This window comes from Labrus bergylta, chromosome 7 (assembly GCF_963930695.1).
Source record: "Labrus bergylta chromosome 7, fLabBer1.1, whole genome shotgun sequence".
NCBI classification, from domain to species: Eukaryota; Metazoa; Chordata; class Actinopteri; order Labriformes; family Labridae; genus Labrus; species Labrus bergylta.
The window spans coordinates 27462019-27485031 of NC_089201.1; the positions used below are offsets into that span (position 1 = coordinate 27462019).

General features: G+C 42.3%; 1 protein-coding gene across 1 annotated transcript; it reads right to left on the minus strand.

The window, feature by feature from the left end:
* Positions 1–24: 24 nt before the first annotated feature.
* On the minus strand, positions 25–22749 carry otogl (otogelin-like). The gene is made up of 58 exons (XM_065957395.1): positions 22575–22749; positions 22313–22355; positions 21974–22019; positions 21634–21712; positions 21219–21311; positions 19874–20028; positions 18659–18780; positions 18210–18415; positions 17605–17729; positions 17284–17390; positions 17082–17188; positions 16791–16916; positions 16497–16605; positions 16378–16424; positions 16155–16303; positions 15926–16052; positions 15613–15790; positions 15387–15511; positions 15072–15281; positions 14804–14972; positions 14578–14652; positions 14373–14415; positions 13958–14124; positions 13606–13713; positions 13243–13381; positions 12467–12601; positions 12194–12340; positions 11943–12062; positions 11615–11731; positions 10406–10562; positions 10156–10182; positions 9871–10050; positions 9500–9778; positions 9284–9401; positions 9107–9186; positions 8148–8977; positions 7651–7828; positions 7397–7539; positions 7283–7306; positions 7076–7168; positions 6807–6996; positions 6284–6501; positions 5588–5729; positions 5302–5487; positions 4943–5155; positions 4623–4727; positions 4438–4545; positions 4170–4271; positions 3972–4076; positions 3772–3812; positions 3597–3660; positions 3320–3498; positions 3120–3224; positions 2904–3023; positions 2472–2517; positions 1637–1708; positions 824–903; positions 25–702 (listed from the first exon to the last, which is right to left on the minus strand). Exons 1-58 carry the CDS (start codon positions 22645–22647, stop codon positions 502–504), a joined length of 7833 nt encoding a protein of 2610 aa, XP_065813467.1. The 5' UTR covers positions 22648–22749; the 3' UTR covers positions 25–501.
* Between the last annotated feature and the right edge of the window lie 264 nt (positions 22750–23013).

Consider the following 23013-nt stretch of genomic DNA (forward strand, 5'->3'; position numbering starts at 1 on the left):
CAAACACATTTTTCAATCTTTTGTTTAACCTACTTTACTTAAAAAAAAAAAAGAAACTACAAAGAGGCCAAGGATCACATTTAAAAAGAAAAAAAGCATTGCATAACTGTCTTTTGTACAAAAGCTAAATTTATCCTCTAAGACAAAAAGCATATACAATGTTTAAACCCAACAGCAGTCTTAAAAAATGCAGCAACTGCTGTTTCAACATGATATCAAATGTTAATATACACTAGAACCGTCACTTGAAAGCACTAAAAAGCTGTGCAAAAACTACTTTAAAACAGTCTCCCACTTAAATTATATCTTTTGATTACAACTATGACCCCAGGTCAGCGTTGTAAAGTGAAACACAATGATAATAAATGTTTAACATGGCTGGTTTTAATGCTCTCCTTCAGTGCTGTATAAGTCTGATTTCCTCCACCGTGTAACCTCCTATTCATACACTTCTCTTCATTTGTTATGCTCTCATTCATATTCATGTCTGGAAACTGTATTTTAGTTCCACTGGCAGGAACAGTCCAGGGGCTCCTGGAAGTTGTATTCCACGACTGTGGCGTTGCGAGAGCAGTAGAGTGTGACGGAGCGGGTTTGTAGTCCACTCTCGCGGCAGCACTTACAGAAACGGGCGTGGCTATTGATGTTGAAATTGAATATGGTGGCAGACGGACATTTCCCATCACAAGAATAGACTGTTACCTGTCGGAGGAGAGAAGGACAGGATGAGTCCTGTGCAGAATCTAAGCTTTAGAGAAAGAAAAAAAAGATGTACAGTGTGATTATGTTTCTGACTCATCACTTTATGTTGCTTTGCTCTCACCGGTGCATTGCTCCTGCAGTCATCTTTTCTGATCGTTGTCCGTATGGCCACACGTTTGCATGTCTTACCATCCTCTTTGCCTACATATATTCACAGATAAATTAGAGTAACACTGAGAAGTAACTTTAGACACACAGTTTTTCAACTTTTTTTACCTCAATCGTTAAAAATCTAAACTACCAATAAAAATATTTCACGGTGAAAACATGAACTTGTCAGGTCAAACCTACACAAAGATGTGAATGCACTCACACACACACACACACACACACAATCACACACACTGGTAAACATAATATCACACACAAACACACTCTTTGATGGTCTCATCATGTGAGACCTGTCATTGAAAGGCCTATTGAGCCAGGCTCTTTGTTGCTCAGCAGTAGGAGCTTTCTTTGATTGACAGTTGGGTAACAGGGGGGCATAATTCTCCCAGCAGAGCTCAGCTCTCCTATTGGCTACTGACCTAAACTTAACCTTACTCATTTATTCTGAGGGAACAGGAATGTACAAAGAAAAATGAGGATGATTTTTTTCCGAAAAGACTGTAACATCGGAGCTTATTTTTGTCTTACAACTACCATTTAGCATTGCAAATGGTCTTGTTGAATGTTTTATTTCAGAGATGTTTGCAATGTTAGATGTTGTTCATGTTATTATGTGTGGTGAGGGTCAGACAGGGAGAGGAAGAAATAAAAAAAAGACAAGGCAAAAACAGACTCACAGAGTAACACAGATAAAAAGTGAGTAAATGAGTCACTCAGATTCCAATGAATGATTGTAAGAGGGAATAGTACAAGATTGAGGTACCTGTGTCACAGTTAGTACTACCAGTGGGGGTTACAGGATTAACGGTAAATGGTAAAACACCCACTCCCGAACCTGGTTACATCATCAGGACCGAAGCCATCCATATTTTGAAGACATACACAAGATTATGTTTGGTTCAGAAAACACAGTTCAGCGTCAACACACAAACAGATACAGAGGACGGTATCGGTGCAGCTGGCATGCACATGGATTTCACTTGTTTTTTGTTTTTTTCGGGGACTCACCGGGAAGCCAGCCAAAGAACTCAGCCATTTGAAGTACTACAAAGAGCAGCTCAGCAGGGCAAACCCTAACCCCTGAAACATCTTGCATCCTCATTGGTGAAGCGCTCACTGCGGAGCACCCTGATTGGCTCAGACTGCAGGGTCACAGCTGAAGCAGACAAGCGAGGCAAGGCTGCAACCCCCAAAAATGTCACCCGCTGCATGTTTATTAAAAGATTACCCAGACAACCTTAAATTATCAACATTATTTTTTTACACAGGGAAAACATCTCAGAGGACATTATCTATAAAGTACAGGCTCAGGAAGTTTAGCACTGACTCAGTAATGATGCTGAGTGAAGTCATATCACTTCGTTTGTTACCTGAGCTGAGCTGGATCCTGAACATTACATCAGAAGAGTCGGAAAGCCAAAGGTTCAGAGTAAGGCCCAACAATAGGCTTTATCACCATCCTCTACAATAATTGCAACACCCCCAACCATTCAGCCAATAAGCCCATCCACTGCCAGGCAACAAGGTGCTCACCCGTCTGATCAACAGCTCAAAGCATTATTAAAAGCACCCTTAAAAAAAAAAAACGGTTGACTCACATGTCCTGCAGCAACCGTCCACATAGCTTTGAACAACACCGCCATTCTGCAGGATGAAGAGAAGACAAATAGAGTTTCTTTGAAAGACTCCAGAGCATATTTATAGTTGGCATAGTCGGTTTTCAGTTTTTATTTGAAGGACAACACACCTGTCTTTCAAAAAAGTAAAAGTAAAATCAGTAGAAGGTAAAAATGTAAGTTAAACATGCTGTTAAAGTTTTTTTTTAAATTCCCCGCCCTTGATTGTGTATTTGATCCATTTTTCATTTTTTTTTTTCTTGGGCAAATAAGCCTTAATAAAGTGACTTATACATGCATTGAACATAGACAAACACACTAAAACTATATGTGAATAGTGAATAAAAAACCATGAATGGTTTCAATCTGGTTTGGAGCTTAGTTTCAGTTTGAGGAACATTTGGAAGTCCTGACCTGTACACACTCAGTGTCATTGAAAGGTGGGCAGACCACCCCAGAGGCAAGAATCACCGCTCCCACTGCTGTTTCCATACAGTCATAACGTGTGCAGTTCTCCACCCAGGAACTCCCTGACTGCACACACAATCAGAATCAGTACAGTACTGCAAAGAAAGGAGGGGGGGGGGGGGGGGGGGGGTATTGAGCTCCAGTGGACATTTTTGTTCTTACAGCGAAAAGCTCTGTTGTCCCATTTTCATTTGTGAAAGTACAGGAAACATTTTTGCAGGAGCCACAGCACACCTGCGGGTCGGTGGACTGCATGTACACCTGGTGCTGAAGGGATGAGGGGAAGGTAATTACTAGATGAACACAGAAATATCAGCAGATGAGGAATGGAGCATGAATTATTAAATGTGTAGGATACATACTGGTCCACATTTTTGGGTGCAGTTGACAGAAGTAATTTCCATGGCGTAGAAGCCAGAGTCTGGATCTCTATGATGAAGACACTGGACAGTGTAACACATCTCCCCCTCAAGGTACTGAACCAGAGACTGGCCAGGGCCCAGTACTGTTACACCTTGGAAAAGACACACCTCTGCTTTCTCTGCACAAACACAAACACAGGATGCATAAATATAACATACATGAAAGTTACACTTCTTCACAGTTAATATGACAGTTTAATGGTTGCTGTACACATACGGCACGTGTGCTGAGGACAGCCACAGTTGGTGATGCTGTCTGAAGCCTCAACCAGCACCTCCCCCTAAGAGAAAACAAAGTGCTGACTTAACTCAACATTTTTCCCACTTTGTATTCCTTCTAGCCAAGATCTGATTAGACAGTGACTTGTGATGCAGCTTTTTGCCCGACTTACCACCTGACAGATCGGGAGGGTTCTGTCCTCGCACTGGCATTCTGGGAGGGAAAGAGCGAAACGGTTCAGTGAGAGATAAAGTGTTGTTCATGCAACTATGTGACAAGCACAAAAATGTCAGAAATTATTCCCGTCATCAATTCAATACACAGAAATAAACAGGACGTATGTTTATGCATGTGCAATCTGTGAGTGTGTACCACAGTGGTGCTGTGGGCAGCAATGACCGGGGACAGTAGTTTGAATCAAAGAGAGACCAGGTGCACAGCTCACGTAGGTTTCAGGGCACAGGTTGACATCACACACTGCGAAACCCATGGGAGAAAGACTAAGCTTGACTTTGAAAAACACAGACAAATAGCCAAAAATATATAAAAGTACAACATGCGCACACGTACCACAATGGTACTGTGGACAGCAGCTGTTTGTGGTGTTGAGATCCACAGCCAGAATTTCTCCATTCGAACAGGAAGGGACGGGTTCAAGACATGATTCACACACTGCTCGGACAGAAAACATAAAAAAAAAAGAAGAAAACAGAGAAAACCAGACATTCAGTCTTGCTGTCCAGTTGGAGAATGGAGTATGGAGCTGTGGTGTGGAAGTGTTAACCTCACACTATGAACATGATTTTAGACTAACCTGCAAACTACAATTAATACTTACCACACAGGTAAGAGTAGCAGCAGGATTTCTCCCCCCTCACCTCCACTAGGAACTGATCCTCCCCACAGTGGGGGGCGTACACAGGAGGGCATGCCATGGGGTCACACTCTGTTAAAGAGCAGTGAAGGGTTCAGTGAAAGTGAAAGTTCTTGACAAAAAATCAAATTAAACCAGAGAGTTCTTACCACATCTGTACTCTGGGCAGCAGGACAGAGCGCTGTAACCAATCACTAGCCTGTTCCCATTATCACAAGGTGGAGCTTCACTGTCACAGATGGTCATGTTACACTCTGACGAGAAGTAAGGGGGAATAAGACGAGACAATTATAGGGATTATGTGTTCAACTTCATACATCAGGAAATGTTTCGATTTGTTTTTCTTAGAAGTACTCAGGGACATTGGGTTGCTACAGAAATAAACTTCAGGGTAAACTGAAGTGAATGCAGCCTATTCTTTTGATCAGATTGGCTTTCTTAGAAAAGAACGCTACATTTCTAAACTCACCGCAGATCTTCTTTGGGCAGCAGACTCCTTCTTCCAGCACATCCAGCACGTACTCTCCCTCCCTCTCACACAGAGGCGTCGGGACAGAGTGGCAGTCTGGCTCGACGGCCAACACGGAGCCATTCTCCATACACTTGTACAGACAGCAGCTGCGTGCAGAGCCATTCCACACTTCACCCGGGGCTCGAGGGTTACCTTCGTTATCTGTACACACTATATACAACGGAGGCAAGTTAATATAGTCCTGAAACAGGTGGATGTGGGGCCAGTAGCGATATAAAGCTCAGTCCAAAAATGTCTTCAGATTTCCTGACACTGCATTTTTCATCACTAAGGCAAGTAATTACTCTGTCACTCACCACATCGATCCTCAGTTACACAGTAAGGGGAGTCAGCTCGGTGCAGGATGGTACCACTGCGGCACACACACTCCTCTCTGATGAAGGAGCAGGTTGTCTCCTCGTAGTACTCTCTGTTCAGACAGGTGCGACTGGTGCAGGTGCTCACACATGGCTGATATTCCTTACCGGGGGGACACCGCAATGCTGCAAGATGACAGACACTTAGAAATGCATGAGCAAAAGAAAACAACACAAGCAAGTACACCTGCTTACATGTGTGATGTCTTAGCCTGTGTCTCCTTACGGCAGAAGTTATGTCGTCTCCAGCTGATGCAGACTTGATGTGTGTAGCAGACCGCCACGTATGCTGCCAGAAAGTCACACTGATGATCCTTGTAGTGCAAGTCCCCTGCCCACATGATGTCGCAGAACTGCTCCGGAGGGACCTGCATACACAAACCAGGTAAAGGTCAAGTCTACACAATGTTGATTTATAGTTTTTTTTAGAACACATAATTAATGGTGAAAGAATGTCCAGAATAACATCAAAAAGTGCTGCATCGATGCCAATATACAATTCACAACAGTGATGACAATAATGATAATATTTTCTTTTTTTTAAGATTTATTTTTGGGCTTTTGTGCCTTTAATGGAGAGATAGGACAGTGGATACTGTTGGAAATCAGGGAGAGAGGGAGTGGGGAACGACATGCTGGAAGGAGGCCACAGGCAGGATGTGAACCCAGGCCGCCTGCTTGAGACGACAGCCTCAATACATGGGGCGCGCGCCCTAACCATTGCGCCACCAGCGCCCCAATATGTTATTTTTTAATGACTAACATTCAATTTATTTTGTCAAAACTATGAAAAGCTACAAACAATTTTATTACTTTTTAATGGAAACTTCATTCTGATATCACACGGCAAAAGCAAAATAACAGAACTATTTTTTTGCCATCCAGCCTGTAAAATCTTGTTTGAATACTTTAGCTACCGTACCTTGCTGTGGCATGGTGTGAAGGCCCTCTGACGAAGCATGGACAGACATAAAGAGCAGTCCCCAGTGGTGCAGTTATCTCCAACCCTGCGAGTATGTTCAGATTCATCTGTAGTGTGGACTCTCCAAGCCTGCAGAAAGAGCACCATGTCTCCCACCTCTCTGACCACTGTGCCATTGGGCAGCTTCAGGTCGTCCTCTGGGTTCCCATCACAACAGCCTGGCATAATGGGCAGACAGAAGTTCGGTGAAGGTGTGTACTTGAGTTAATATTAAAAGATGTGTATTTGAGTTAGTTAAATACATGTGAAGTAAAACAATGTGTGTCAGATGGCTAACTTTAACCAAATGGCCCTCAACATCTGAAGTTGTCATACTCTATTAGGATTCATGTCAAAGTGATGTTGTTGTTTAGACACTTAGCCTTTAAGTGCTGATAGCACGCTCTTAGATCAGTCAAAGCTACTGTCAGAATGTGTGTGTGTGTGTGTGTGTGTGTGTGTGTGTGTGCTTGTGTGGACTTACCGCACAGGCCTCGAGTGGGCACGGATAAGTTGTAAGAAGTAATGTACTGCAACACCATGATGCCAGTGCTGTGGTACCATTGTATGCTGACCCCTCCAGGTGTGTTGATCAGGTACATGCTACCTGTGTCTTCCACATAAAGAGCATGGCGGGAGAACGGAAGTCTGGCAGGTCTGTAGTTTACGGTCACCTAGAGACAGGAAGGCACAAAAGCCGCGTTACTCGCGTTGAATAAGTCAAACCCCCTTAGCAGTAAACGAGAGACTTACCTTGCGATCCAGACGGTTGATGATGATTCTGTAGGAGGAGGTTGTAATATTCAGCTTCTTGAAACACAGACCAGAAGTTCCACCTGTAGGACTCTTTGTGGGAAATGTGAAAAGGAAATTTGAATCAACAAGTTAAATAAAAAACTTACATTTTGATGCAATTACAAGTGTATGGAATCAAGGAAGAAGAGAGGTAGGCGTACTCACAGTTCTTCTGATTGAGTTGACACTCTAAAAGGAGCATAAAAATCATCAAATGTCCAAAAAGTATTTTGAGATGTTTAATGAAAAAGTTCATATTTAACTCGTTATATTTACTACCTGGCTGGTAGGACATTTCTCCACTGTGCCAATAATAGTCTCTCTGGGCAGGTTAACCAAGATGTAGGAGCCGTTGTCATACAAGGCCACATTGTTGCCATCAAACGTAATAACACGCAGGTCTGACATCATAGTGCAGCGACCTGGGAGAATCACAAACACAGACAACCACAGCAAACAATGGTTTCATACAACTAGGCCTTCTTTTTTTTCTGAATCATCTGGTTATTTTTAGCTTAAACAATCCAAATTACAGGGGCACTGCCACTGTGGACAGCAGGGGTCTGTGTTGATGAGGACAGGGAGGCCCAGCAGACTGCACTGGGGCGGGGTGGTATTGTAGCGACAGTGCAGAGAGGAGTTGTGAAGCAGCAGCTCGCCATTGAAACAAAACAGCTCGGCGCAGTCATCGATGCGGTAGGAAAAGGGAGACTGCAGAGACAGAGACAATTCCTTGTTTCACAAAGCACGCTACAGTACTCCTTCATAACCATGTGCAGACTTTAATCATCAGTGAACACACAAAAAAAGCATTTCTATAAATGAATATAGCTGTTTTCATAGCCATAATCACCATATCAAACACAGAGTCTATAACTAATACAGATGGTTTACAGACTATGTGGTACATCTAGAAAAATAGTCTCAATTATTAAGTCAAATATAAATTCATATCAAAGGTTTAATTGTGCATTTGAATGAAGTATTTTTAAGCTATGTACTTAAATGTTACTACAATAGAAATACTTGCTGTGCAGGAAGTGCTCGGCAAAAGAAAAGGATGTGTGGTTGATGCTTCTTGTGTTACAGGAGAGGTGTACGGGCTCGAGATTATTTCTGTGGTTAACGGCACAGTAGTGGCCGCCACGGTTGTAGAAGGCGTCGCCGTCGTTGTCCCAACTGTTGAAGACTCCGCTGAAGTGGTGGTCTCTACGGTCATGGTTGTGTCCGTTGTTGAAGGTGGAGGAGTAGTTGTGGTTGCGGGGACAGAAGAGGTGGCAGCCGTGTCGGCTGTGGTGGGTGGTGGCTGTGTGGAGGGGGAGGTAAGAGAAGGTGGGGTTGTGGTCGCTGGTGATGTTGACACTGTGGTGGATGGAGGAGTGGTGGGTGAGGTAGTGGAGGCAGGAGTAGTTGGGGATGGAGGGGGAGTAGTAAAGGGTTCTGTAATAGCCCTGGAGGAGGGTGTTGCTGTGCTCACTGTTGTAGTGACACCTGTGGTTTCGGGTGGGGTCACTTCCATCTTGCTGATAGTGGATGTCTCAGACGGGACGGAGGAAAGGAGAGTAGTAGAAACAGTAGTGGTGGAAGGAGCAGTAGTAATGTGGGGAGTGGTGACCAGCTCGATGGCCGATGGTGTAGTAGGAGTAGTGGTTGTTGTTGTGGGCTGGACGGTAGTGACAGAGGTAGTTGTTGTTCTGGTGGTAGTAGTGGTTGGTGTGGTGGTGGTGGTAGGAGTTGTGGTTGTAAGACGTGTGGTAGTGGAAGTAGTTGTAGTGGTTTCAGTTGTTGTCGGTGCTGCAGTAGTCCTGTTTGACCGTGTCACAAATGCAAAGGGCGTTGGAGTCGGAGGAAGAGACACACCTAGTAGGGAAAATTAATTTCACAAGTATATACTTTCATTGGTGAAAAAAAAACAGAAAAGCGTCCACAAACACATTTTTTTTTTTTTAAACGTAATTTCAAAGAAAATGAATTACAAGGTGCACTCACAGTCCTCTGTGTAGACACATCGTCTAGTGACTTCATCAAGGATCATATTCTTGGGACATCTTGGGAAGCAGCCCTCCACACTACAACATTGCAAAAAAAAAATATTCCCCCTTCAGGTAAACATTGATTGTTTTGTGATGAAAGAAAATGAATTTTTACTAAGCACAGGCCTCTTACGGTGGCAGGAATTGGCAGCGTGTTGCATCCGGGTCAATGCATGTGTGGACACATGGGTTTGCGCAGGCCTGGTAGCGCCACTCACACATCATACGATAAGGTATCACAAAACTGCTCTCTGCCAGAGGAGAGGACAAACACCTTGGAGGTTATTTTTGTTGCATGAATGTAATTGTAAATGTGTTTGTGTGTTTGGTATATGCATGCATTTCAGACCCTCCAGTGTGAAGCTGCTGCTGGACTTGAAGCCCTCTGAGCTGTCGTATTTCTGCGCTCGGGCAGCAGTTCGCGTCAGCGTCAGGAAGATTCCGGGTTGGCCGACTAGCTCGAATGAGGTGTGACCAGGCAGAAACAGCCCCTGATGCTGGATAAACGTAGCCCTGTGACTAAACTCGGCACCTCGGCTCCAATGCTCCAACTGCAGATGGCTGCGCCCCGACGCAACAAGGAAATAGTTTGGTCTCTCCGCAGACTCCAGCGACACCATTGGGACACCTGAGCAAATCAGCCAATGTGTGTTAAAAAAAACCCCAAAAGACAAAAGAGAAGTCATGTATTTGTCTCATTTTATGAATGTGGATGCTCACGTGATGTTCTGTCCTTCTGCAGGCCTGCTGTGATCATGAAGTTGAACAGTAGTCCTGGGGCAGGCAACTGCCCCGGTCGCTCTCTCACCAGAGGAAACACTGAACTGCTGCTGCGATTTACTCCCAACATTGTGTCATTATAAACAGCACTCACCAAAGAAAATGGGCCATCTCCTAGCTCTGTGGGAAGAGAGGGAAAAAAAAGAGAGGAAATTCAGGCGTTGACATCAGAGAAACCGTGCGTTTGTATGTTTGGGAACAGTAATTGCCCTCAAGAATACATACCTTGATTATAATATTCACAATCATAGGCTGAAAGAGAGCGAGACAGTTAGGAGATGTATGTCAATGGCTTTGGTGTAATAGATAGCTAAGATGGAAAATAGTAGAACATTAATTAATCCAAGGAAAGATAAATGTTGATCAAAGAGGTCAGCAAGGGTCAGTTGAATAAAAAAAGAAAAAAAAGACAACTAGTACTACGTCTTTGTTTTTTTCTGTGTGTGTGTGTGTGTGTTTGTGTGTGTGTACTCACGACAGACAGAGGGCGACCTCCAGTGTATTGTGATCCCCTGTTGACAGCACTTGTGTGCATATGCAGCAATGGACGTACAGAGACACTCACAGTCTCCCCCACGGTTACAATTGCAGGTGTCTGTCAGGCAGTTTCTATAGAACCAGGCGACATCCACCTGAAGAGTATACAGAGCATTTATATACATGTATATATAAACGCACACACAAATATACAAAGCACACACAATAACAAAGTGAACCAGGCCTAAATCTCACGTGGGGAAACTAGGGGAGGTCTTGTGTATAGGGTGAGTAGTTTCAATAATTCAGACTGGGAACGAGTGATGAGATATCAGAATGTGGGTCAAACTCTGGTGCAGAAAGGATCAGATGATGAGCTTAGTGACAGTCAGACAAAACGCTTCAGCAATTAGTTATTCTGTTGGTTGACTGGGCCTTGGTTCTTTTGGCACCATCTAAAGTAATACGCACTTTATCTTTTAGACATGTATTATCATCTGTGTTATGAGTAACTTGCAAATAAAATATAGTCCTATTTAGGAGACGTTCCTGTGTGCTAATGCTAATGTGCTAATGCAGACAAGGTCTTGTTTCCTTTTTTGGCTGTAAAAAATTCCCCAAAAGTTCCCTGCTTGTGATATCTGTGCCATTTTGGGAAGCAATAAAAAACAAATTCTCTTTCTTCTGTTGTTCTGAATACAACTTACATGTTTTTTTTACACAGAAATACTTGGAATCACTACAATCAGGTTTGAATGATTATTTAAAATTGGGATAAGTCACAAAAACTGAATTGCAAAAAACAACAACTTTCCCATAAATGTGTTAAACAAGGGTTAAATAAAGAATGTTTTCAACACAGCTTATCCTCAAACCAGAGTCATTTCAGGACTTCCTTAAGAAGGGGGAGGTAATGCCAACAACAGCATTTTATAAAAGTCTAAACTCCTGTGCATAAACATATGGCTCCATCTGCTGGACACTTAAAGAAGTACTACACTGTAAAAACACGATCAGTTTAATGTCTGTGTGCATGAGTGGAGCCTTGCATCTGTTGTGTTACCTGGTGTTAAGCGTTAAAGAGTACCTTTACACTGATCTGTATTAAGACCACTCACCCTCTTCTTTAAGTAAGTTAACGATTTAAAGGCTGCATGCGCACTATACGTGTGTGTCTGTGTGTGTCCATCAGTTCAGTAGCACTCACCACATTGTGACAAGGTGCAAACACATCACTGTAGAGGAGAGCACATTCCCTCTTGGCGTATGGCTGTCTGCCTAAGTCCCCTTCACATGGTCGCTCAATTACGTAGTCACTTTCACACTACAACACACAAACAAATCCACACACACACACACACACAGAGAGAGGGTGATGGAGTGTCTGATTACTCTTAAATATCACAGTGGGCTCGTGGGACACAGGAACAGATAAATTACATTCGGAACAGAGAGCTAAAGATTAGGGAAAGACCGATGAACAAAGAGGAAAAGAAGGAGAATTAATTGAGGAGAGGAGCTGAGCTGACTCATACCTGTCCCAGGGCCCAGCTGTCTCCAAAGGTCTGTGCATTATTGACTTCCATGTGGCTAGAGGTGGTCATGTCATTCACTGTCACACTGTCGAAGTTGCCACACAGCCCACTGAGATGGCCCTTGAGAGAAATAGCAGACACAAGGAATGTTTTTAGTGTCCTTTGGTAGTATACGGTATATGTATAACTATATACCAGAGGACTCTTAAAAACTTTGTCACTTTGAATATATAAACACTTCTAGAGCAGACCTTCCATTGAGGACCAGCTCTGATGTGGATGGTTGTCTTGCGATCCCAGAGGATGGTCAGGTCTTGTTGCGAGAAGTGGACAACAGTGTAGTAGCCTGCTTTCCAAATCTCAAACTCTGACCCCCGACCTACAACCGTGGACGGGCTCTGTGGCAGAAAAAAAATGTGCGAAATTACTGGAATTAAAGATTTATATCCTCCAAAGGAACAGAGACAAAGATAGGAAACTTGACTGTCAAAGAGAGAGCATGACTGTGATTGTTTAGTACGTACAGGGTTCCCAGAGTTGTCAGTGAAGTAGATCTTGGTGAGTCCCACATGAATGACCAGTATTTTCATGCAAACAATGCCGCTCTCATAGCAGTCTTTGTTTTGAGCAACAATGGACACCTCGGTTTCTCCTGCACTCTGGTGAGAGACGTGGAAAAAAAAAAAAAGACTACTTTTACCCACAAGGTTAGGAAGTCTGATCACATTTTAATAATCAGTTTCCAATAAATAACCGTTGCTCACAATTTCCCTTTATAGATGAAACAGTCAGAAAAACTCTGTGATAGAAAACAACTAATTGTTAACAAGAGGTGACAGGAAAGAAGGCAACTCTGGCATTTAAAAAAAAAAAAAAAAAAAAAGCTCTGAATTGCTTCCCCATTCTTTTCAGATCTGCAGGCTAGCCAGCAGTCTGTCTGAATTGCTATGCCTGTTCTGCTAATTCTAATTCTATATCCCTGGGAGCAAAGGAGCCGTGGGGTTTGAAGTGAACACTGGTTTCTTTGTGTGGCTAGCATTACCAGGGTGCAAAACCCACCAGCACACACATACACACCTAATCTGCTCTAATTAAAAAACACTTTCTCTTCCAAGATTAGAAATAAGCTTCGATCTTCTTTCCAAGATCCTAATCAGTTTTGGCTGGAGTTTGCAGGCTGCTTGTCTTTTGCGCCACCATTTCTCAGAAACACATCTCTGACTCAAACTGATGATCGCCTACTGTTGCACATGTGACACTAATGTGATCATAAATTAATCAACACATGCAATCTACTCACTTTGAGCAGGTAGACTTGACAATCAGAGTGGTAGTCGTATTCTAGGCCATCAAAGGTGTGGTAGTGTCTGTCGCTGTAGACGGTACAAACAGCTGGACAAGGTGAGTAGCTGCAGTTGAAAAAGCCCCGGTGACAAACGCTGAGGAAACAGACGGGTGGATCGCACGTTAGAAAGGTGAAGACAAAACATAGGTGGAGCAAAATGTTCACGACACTCATAAAAGTGCAATTCTAATATCTAACACATAAAAGCTAGAAATGAGCTCAATACTACAGAGAAAATGACACAGTCTAAATTCAGAAAAAAATGACTTTTAAAATAAATATTATTGTTTGTAGTTGAAATACAATTAAGAGTTGTACCATTTGTAACATGATGTTTCCACAGCTTCTCCTGGCAGATATTCAAGGCCCATCCAGGCACAGGGGCAGTTCTCTGGGTAGTAACACTCTCCGTGGTGCAGCACCAGCCTTTACAGATTAAACATAAGAGGGAGAGAGAGGAACAGTTTTCACGTAAATGAAAAACTCGATCTCAAGCGGTCTTCACAGAGTGTGCAAGTACATATTTAAACCATTCTGTAAAAAACACAGAAAAGTTAGGAGGTCCCTTAAACTAACCTTATGTTTCACAAAGTGGACCCGGGGGAAAAAAAGAGTCATATGGTATTTTAAATACACAATTATATTGGAAGGAAGCTGGTGCTTATATTACCCAGGAGGACAGACACAGCCAGGGATGCATGGTGTGCTGGGAGCACAGGTAAGGTTCAACATCAGGTTACGGCAGGTCGGTGCACAGGCCACACCTCCCCTCTGCTCGGTGCAGCTGTGGTACACTTTTCCCTCTGGACACTCCCCGACCTCTACACTATCTGGCTCAACAAAACACACACACACACACACACACACACACACACACACACACACACACACACATGCACACAAGAAAATCAATGCCCCTGTTGCCTTAAAAATCTACAGCAACAGCCAGTCATGGGAAACGGGCTACAACCACAGACATAAGGCTCTTGATTTCAGCAAGAGGGACACAGCCTGAAACGGCACTTTGTAGTCGCAATGAACGAGAGAAGGGACTGCAAAGAGGGGAGGAGTGCAAAGAGGTTACCTTTTTCCTCTGGCACACACTCCATCTTCCCATTTCTGCACAGGCTGATGGAAGAGACAGGAAGGGAGAGCAAAGGGGTTAGCGTTTTAACAGAGAGTGATGTTACTCTACGTCTCATTTGATAATCATTTACGCTTTTATTGCTTTTCTCAACTCGGTGCACTGTATGCAGCGAGGAAAGCAGCCAAAGGCCTGCAGTTACTCACCAGGGGCCCAAGGCGCTGAAAGTCACCTCCCCTGGCTGTGACACACCACCCATGGAGTAACAGTGACACTGAGACCTGGGGATAAACTCATGACATTATTTTTAATTACATGAACTGACGATGCTGCTTTCTGTGTCGCTGTGTTTGCCAGACTGTGCACATATATCTGCCAAATAGCAATTGATGACCATCATTAGGATGATGTATGAGATACGAAGTTGCTTACAGTTGTACACAACGCTGGCGGACATCGTCATGGAAACTACCGTCTGGACAGCCACACCCCTCGGCACAGTCGGCGGGGTTACAAGTCTCAGTGTCCGACAGAGCACGACAAGAACGCCCACAAGACGACACACAAGAGTGGTACAACATGCCTCCAAGACACACAACGCCTGCATACACACACGCACAAGTAGGTTTATACCACAGGTTTAAAACACAGATACCCTATCAAAAAGGGTAAAAACACAGCACAGAAACTAAGCACTCACCACATTCGGAGACTTGTGTTCTGAAATCAATGTCGACTCTGTGTTTAGAGCAGAGGTAAGCATAGTGAGCCAGTGCTGTGCACAAACAGCTGCTCCCACAACGACAGGCCTGGTAGCGGCACTGCTGCTGGTAGACATTTGGACTTATGTGGCTATGACACGGTGCAAACACACTCCCCAAGAGCACATCACACTGGGATGCATAGAAGGCTGGAATATAGACAAACAACAAAAACAGATTAAACATTTAACAAGATAAGATACTTGGTAAAAAAAATTTTTTAAAAAAGGACATAAAAAAGATGAAGTAGTTACCATTGCGCTGGTTCATCTCACATGGGTCTATGACTGGAAGGTTGACTGGTGCGACACAAGCAGATGAAACCTTCCAAGCATTGGCATGAAGCTGAGGAGTGCCCTCTATCATACCAGCTGGAGACCTACACACAGAGAAGCACACACACACACACACACACACACACACACACGGTCAGCTAAATTGACTCTCTTAACTATCTTAAAGCAGAAAGTACTGACTCACAGGAAGTCATCTCGTAGATTTCCATTGAAGGTACCACAAAGACCCTGTGTCTGTCCACGCCACTGGCTTTCCAGCTGCAGGTAGACCCGCCCACCTCGACCATCATAAAGCAGCCTCAAACCAATTGCGGCCTTCAGCTGAGTAAACACAGAGGTCAACTTCCGCACTTCCACTGCATCTAAAAGTATAGTCCAACACATCGACATAAAAACAAAATATTAAAGCTGATGTCATCTAAAGAGAGGAATTCAATAAGTGTGATCTATCCACATTTGATTTATAATACAAATCTGTGGTGTATCAAACGCCTTACCGTCCACATAGGGCAGTACAGGCCCAGGGTTTATACCAATTATCACCTCCCCCTCTCTGGTCAAAGTGATCTGATGGGTCACATCTTCATCCAACACCACCGTGACTGACTGAATACACACCTGCTGCTGTAGACACACAGAATATAAAGAGGAAATAAGAAATGTGTACATCGAAAGACCACTGCAGGGTTTGAGTGATGTGTGTGAGCGAATAATTATGCGTACTACCTCTGCACAGGTTGTGTACTGCAATGTGACGGTGAATCTGCTGCTGCTGCTGCGGCTCTTTGCCAGGACGTACTGACACGCCCTCGGCTGGAGAAAAATCCTGCCGTCGAATGTCGTCACATACACGTCACCTACCACTGAACACTCGGCTAAGAGGAGAGAAAGGGGGGTAGTGAATGTGAATTCAACCTCTTCTTTCACTGTCCTGTATGCGTTAACTCACCTGTGCAGTTGTTCTCAGTGCAGTTCCACACTCCTCCCACGCACACACTAAAGAAAACACGCAGCAGGTTAGTAGCGTAACAGAATATGCTCACTAATTATTACATTGTCCACACTCACCACACACTGCATCCTTCTCTTAGCACATGTCCTTGTACGTACGATGTCCCATGGTAAACACATGGACATTGAGAAACAGCGATACATGTTCCATTTTGTAGAATAAGACCTGAGAAAAAGAGGCACACGTTTATATTATTATGATTATTTTACAGGCCCATCTAGGATATAGCATTCCAAATTAGCTTCACTATAAATGCTGTAGTGTGTGGCAATGGTTAACTTGCCTCATACTTGTCCCTATATATATATGCATTAAAAAAAAAAACAATCTTATTAATTATTATTAAATACCATCAGGGCAGTAGCAGCCATCCAGACAATGCAGGTTGGTTCCCAGACAATCTTTCTCAAATGTACAGGTGGGTGGACAGCAACTGATACAGTCTCTATAGACAAAACTCTCCTCACAGCCGTCATCTAAACACACAATCATGCACACACAAAGCATGAGCATTGAATCATTTTTTAACATATATTTTAAAACGAAATGTGTAAAGATAACATAAATGATTAAATATGCTATGTGTGAACTTAAAAGATATGTATATTCACTGAGAATGTGGAGCAGCATTGTTGACTTACAGCAAGAAGGGAAGCTGTCCCTCCACTCTCTCACTGGATAGCCAACGTGTGAGCAGGCTCGAGTGTACTCAACCAAGGCTCGACAAAATGTTTCCTCATCATCAGATCTGAAATAAAGGGAAATAAAAACATCCTGAAACAACACTTACAGCACACAGAAAAGGTTAATATTACAATTAGCAATGCGTGTGTTTTGACTTACAGGCAGAGGTCAGACACACAGCTGGCAACAAAGGGATTTGGGTCTATGTTTTCATGACAGGACAGAAATGGGAAGAAGAGAAGTGCACTGCATTTCTCTATGGCATCCTGCAAATATTAACAATACATGCATTATGATAGAAAAACAATAAACTTATTAGAATGAGAGAAAGATAACAAACGTTGCTGCAGTACAGTCATAAACATTACACAACTCTGTCTTAAATTTTAACCATCAAAAGAATCAATTTGTTGATTTTAATATGAAGCAAACAGTAAAATGGAAGCGAATGTAGAGACAGAATGTTTCTCTCGTTCTTACGTCCATGTCTGACTCAGAATGGCAGGGCCCGTTAAAGTCAATATCTACTGATGGACAGGCTCTCTCATGAGGCAGGTCCACTGCCCAGCTGTTAGCAAACAATGAAGGCTCGACTGTCCCAAGACCTGAAACACACAGCCATATACACATGCAGGGAAAAAATGCTGTACAGGAATAGAAGCATTCAAACATGCACAAAATCATTTCAGGTTGTCATAAAACGACATTAACATCAAATATTAAACATAAATTTGTTTGGATCAAATCTGGCATCAAGGGAAAGTCTAATTAAACCATGTCAGTGTCTTTGCACTTGCTTACTCTTTTTTCTGTCAGCTCATCCTCACTCTACTGGACAGCTCTCGCCCAAACAAGTTAGGAACAACAGTTCATATTTCTGCTCATCTGAGGAAGAACTCAAGCTCCTTTCAGCTATTCAAACCTAAACTATCAGTTCTCTCTTATCCGCCCACTCTGGTCTTTTCAGGCTCCACTGCTTCTATAATTGGCCAGAATTTGAGTTGAGTGTATAATAATCATAATTGAGGTGAGTGGGTGCTGAGTGAAGGGATAAGAGGATGAGGGGCCGGTCAGGCCGGTCTTACCACGGGAAGTGGTGAGGTCATCACCAGCAATGTGGTTGAAGTTCCCACACAGGCCACAGGGGGAACCCTGGTGCTCCTCGCTCATCTTCAGATACACACCTGAACCTCCATCCCAGGCCAAAGAGAAGCCAAACACACTCTTCACCAGCAGGTAATCGGCCAGTCGCTCAATGAACACACCTCCTATAGTCTGAGGCAGACTCAATCTGACATTTCAGAGACAGACATTTCAAGAGAGCAACAAGTTACTTCTTCATGCTTAAAACAATCTACTGGGACTTCACAGGGGTGTAGATTGGGCAGACAAAAACTATGTTTGTTATCCAACTGCTCAGTTCTAGGAGGTTTGTGTATATGTCTCTATTTAAGATTCTTAAAATCCATCTCTGTCTTTTTCTTCTAACATCTTTGTAAAACAAACACACATACATAGATTCACACAAACAAACCTGCGGCCTCCCTGGTGGACCTGATATCCAGAGATGTGGATCTCCTCCTCATTTGGGAAGAACAGACTGAGGGCTCTTGGGCATGAATACACACTCCCGTCACACACTCTGCTGTTGTGAACCTGAGAACATAAAGGAAAATAAAATAATTGTTATAAAGACTGTATACCAAAGCTTAAGCAGTTGTCTGTAGCCTGAGAGCCTGAGCTTTCAATTTAAAATGAGCAATCAGGAATAGTATGACAGAATGGGATTGACTGGAAACACTTTACCTTTACTTTGACTCAAATATGGTTGAAAACAATGTTTCTGAAAGTATGAGGCTGGTTGTATCATTTATTTATGTTCAATATGAAAAAAAATCATTTTAATTAAATCAGTGCTTTATGTTATTGTTCCAGATTAAAAAAAACAACGAGTGCTTTTGGTAGTATTTGTAATTTTTCTGGATTGATCTTGTTAAATACTGAAACAAGAACACAAACCCAAACTCAACAATCTGCCTTCACTAGTTTGTAGCCCCTACATGTATGATAGTTGTGAAGAAGCAAGTCTTTTAAAAAGGTTTAAAAATATATACTTGAAAAGCAGCAGGGCATAGTTATAGAGGGATATACGGTGTTTTCTGGGAGGTTGAGAGATTCATTTTCAATGAACTTTGTCAAAACAAAGACAGCTCAAAAAGGTCAGAGTCGACTGTTCCATACATTTTCACTGACACAATATTTAATGTGTCAAGAACAAACTGTCTGCTTGACAAAGAGAATTCAAAACCAATCAAAGAAATATATCAAGTACATCTTCTGTGTGTGACAAAAAAAATGGTGATTGGAAGAAAACAAACAGTTATACAAGCCTTATCTTATTTCTATTTTAGATGGTTAAGTTTCTACATATTTGTTAAAACAGCAGCTCTCAGCTAATCTATTTTTTAAATCTATACTGTGGAATCTATATTTTGTACATTTTTATTTTATTTTTATTTTTTTAAATTGTGCAGAGTGTGTTCTCTTATGTTTGCAATCTTTGCTCTTTGCTGCTGTAACACTGTAAATTTCCCCAATGAATAAAGGATTATCTTATCTTACAGTGTCAAATAAATTATATTGGTTATGTGTTCTTTGTCTTCGGCTTTTTTTTAATTGTAAAATAAAATTATGGTGAAAAATACGATATTAATGATACAGTCGGTAACTTTTCTTTGTATGCTCTTACCCACACCGTGTACTGTGGCGTAGTGGAATGACAGTCCTGGGCCAGGATGTACGAGCAGGTTCCAGGGAAGTAGAAGTAGATTCCATCAAATGTCTCGTAGTGGTGCTGACCCCACGACCTGCAAATGCCGTCTCTATCCTGGCCCTGGTTAGGTACTGAGAGGAAAAGGGGCAGTTCACCCCAGACAGGACTGTGAGATGTCAAATCATACGTCTTATCTCTTTTATAATCTTTATTTCCTTCACCATCTTTTATTTCATTGAACATAAACATTGAAAATGAATACCTGATTTTTCTAAAAAAAGCCCTTTGTTACCGGAAATCCCCACGGCTTGCTATGCCAAGATGCTGCCCAAGACTCCTAAATCTGAGGGAATGGGGTCTGGTGACAGTGAGTCACATTTTCCAATCTTATTACAGAGTAGCTTGTCATGTGTATGGGATCGATCTGCAACAGTTGATTTTGTAAATGACATTTAACATTTATCCATGATAAATACCCATGTTTATAACAAGAAAAACGCATAATTCAACTTTGTATTTTTAGGACATGTAGACTAACGTTGTTACCCTGATTGTAGAAAAGAAATACATGATTACTTACTTGGATGAAGCTTTCTGGAGTTGTTTTTTTAAGATAAATTTTTGTTGTCAAAGCCTACTTAAAATGATAAAAATGAACTCTTTATCTTTTGTAAATAGTCTTTTTTAGGGTTTGATTTACATGGTCAGCTAAATCTCAGGTCCCTTTAGTAACCATATTAATCCCAACATGTGTGTCAACACTAAATTAGGTAGCTGAAATGAAAATCGTCCTTACATTAATTCACCTCAGATCTCCTGATAAACTGTATAAGGACTCTGTTCAGAATATAGAAACCAGAAACTCCATCACTCAGCAATTACACTATTACCCAAGTGCAAGTGATTTTATATCGGCTGTTGAGGAGAAAAAAAGCCCATGTGTGTGTCTGTGTGTGTGAGAGTGTGTGTGTGGGGTTGGATTGATATCAACAAAAAGAGATAAAGAGGGGAAAAAATGGGAAAAGCTCATTATTAATATAGTGTGTGTGGATAATTAATATTTGCTGAATGATTGGAGAGTCCGATGTGCACACATGAACAATTTCAAACACAGACTCATTCCTGTCATTTCCTGAGTGTGTAACTCCATACTTTTATTGAAAGGTTGTATGTATGCTAAGTAGCAAGTCTGTTGCATACAAAGAATGGTACTTTTACTTAACAATCATTTTACCATTGGTATGAGATAGTGATGTATGATAGCTGTCGCCAAAGTAAGACATGCAAAGTGTGTGTGCGTGTGTGTTTGTGTATTACTCACTGATCTGGCAGCGATCTCCCAGTGCTTGGAACTGAGCACAGTCACACACACCACTCTCTTGACACCAGCCGCCATTGAGGCAGCCGCAGTATTCTGGGAAAGACACAATCAAACCCAAGTTGTGCCAATTATGTATGTAAAACTGTCTGTTAAATATTTTGTGTGCTGTCCTGTAGACTGTCCTGTGAGGTTTCCTGTAACTGTACATTTGTTTTGTGTTTTTTTTAGGATGACATTAAGCTGTTGTGCTTATTCTGGCATTTACATTGATGCATATTACTGATATGTGGATTAATGTGCACTATCCCAATTAAAAAAAAAAAAAAAAAAGTTAATTTAGTCAGTCAATCTTGGTAATTATGGTTTCATGCTTCCCTGAGTGCATTTTGGGCCACCTTAAAGACAGAAAATTTACCTGAAGAGGCATCTCTGGCTGTGTAGTTGTGCAAAATGCTGCGTGACAGAGTATTTTCCGACAGCAGTGGTCTGTATGTCTGGGGAAAAAAATAAAAAACACACACACACACTCAGTTTGGTTGTATACAAAATTCTCAGGTATTAATAGCCTCGGGGTGCTGATACAATTGGTGGTGTACCTGTAAGTTAAAAGTTGCGTCAAGTTGAGTGAGAGAGAGAATGCATGTGTCAGTGAGTGTGTCTCATTTCTTTACAAAGACATCTTTGTGCCTGTTAGGGTGTTGTGCGCATGTGGGTGCCCTGACCTCCTCTGGTTCTCTTAGGTGTAGTGTACCCACCTCCTCCCCAAGGAGATCCCGTTTCCTCCGAAGTGCATTAGCCCTTCTGCACACACACAAACATGCACATTAGTGGAGAGAAACAGTCAGAGGGGAGACTTTTAAGTGCACTTTACACCACTTGAATCCAGACTCCAAGATACTCCTTACTGAAGCTTCACAAGCACACGTACACACACACACACCCATATTCTGTCTCTTTTACACACTCTAGTGACAGCAAGTGTAAATGCAATAATCACTCGCAGCCAATAAGCTTGAGGTATTCATTCACACATTATTACTTGTATTTTAGCCTCATTATTAACAAAAGAAAAGTGTTCATTGAATTTCACTTACCTCTGAAGTCTTCCTTCTGCCCCGAAAAGTCGACTCTGAGCTCCTGAAAAGTTTACACAATTAACATTGAACAGAAGTAATGTGCCAAACAAAAACAACAACATGAAGGGGTATGGAGAGTGGTTAAATAAAGTGTTTGCATTATAAAATTAATAGGGAGTTTAATAGCCCTTACAATGATGTTAAACGTTGCTTACAAATATCTTTGAATTGGACTTAAAAGACTATCAAAAACAGTTTGGTAAAACACTGTCAAACTCACCCTCAAGTAACAGCAAGTGGGAGACTGAAAACGACACGAGAAGAAATCGTTCCACTGTCCACTTTAAGTTCATCTCAGAGTCCGAAAGAAAAAACCCGCAGAAACGTTAACGGTGCATCTCACTTGTCCCGGGAGGAAAGGATAAAGGATGTTTGGTAGCACCGGGACGATGCTCGGTCCTGACTGTAAACCTACCTGGTGGCGACAGCCCACCTGAGCAGGTGACGAGTAGCATACACCTGTGTGGGCAGGTGAGCCAGCACTGCCCCTCTTTCATTCCGACATCCTCAGCTGGCTGACAGGCTCGGGGTCCTTGCCTCTGTTATCCGTGTGCCGGTGTAATATCGAATAGTGCTACCCATCGAAATGCGCAATACAGGGAGCATTATTTGATAGGGGCTTCTATGCTTCCTCAGAAATCTTAAATATAGAGAGTAGG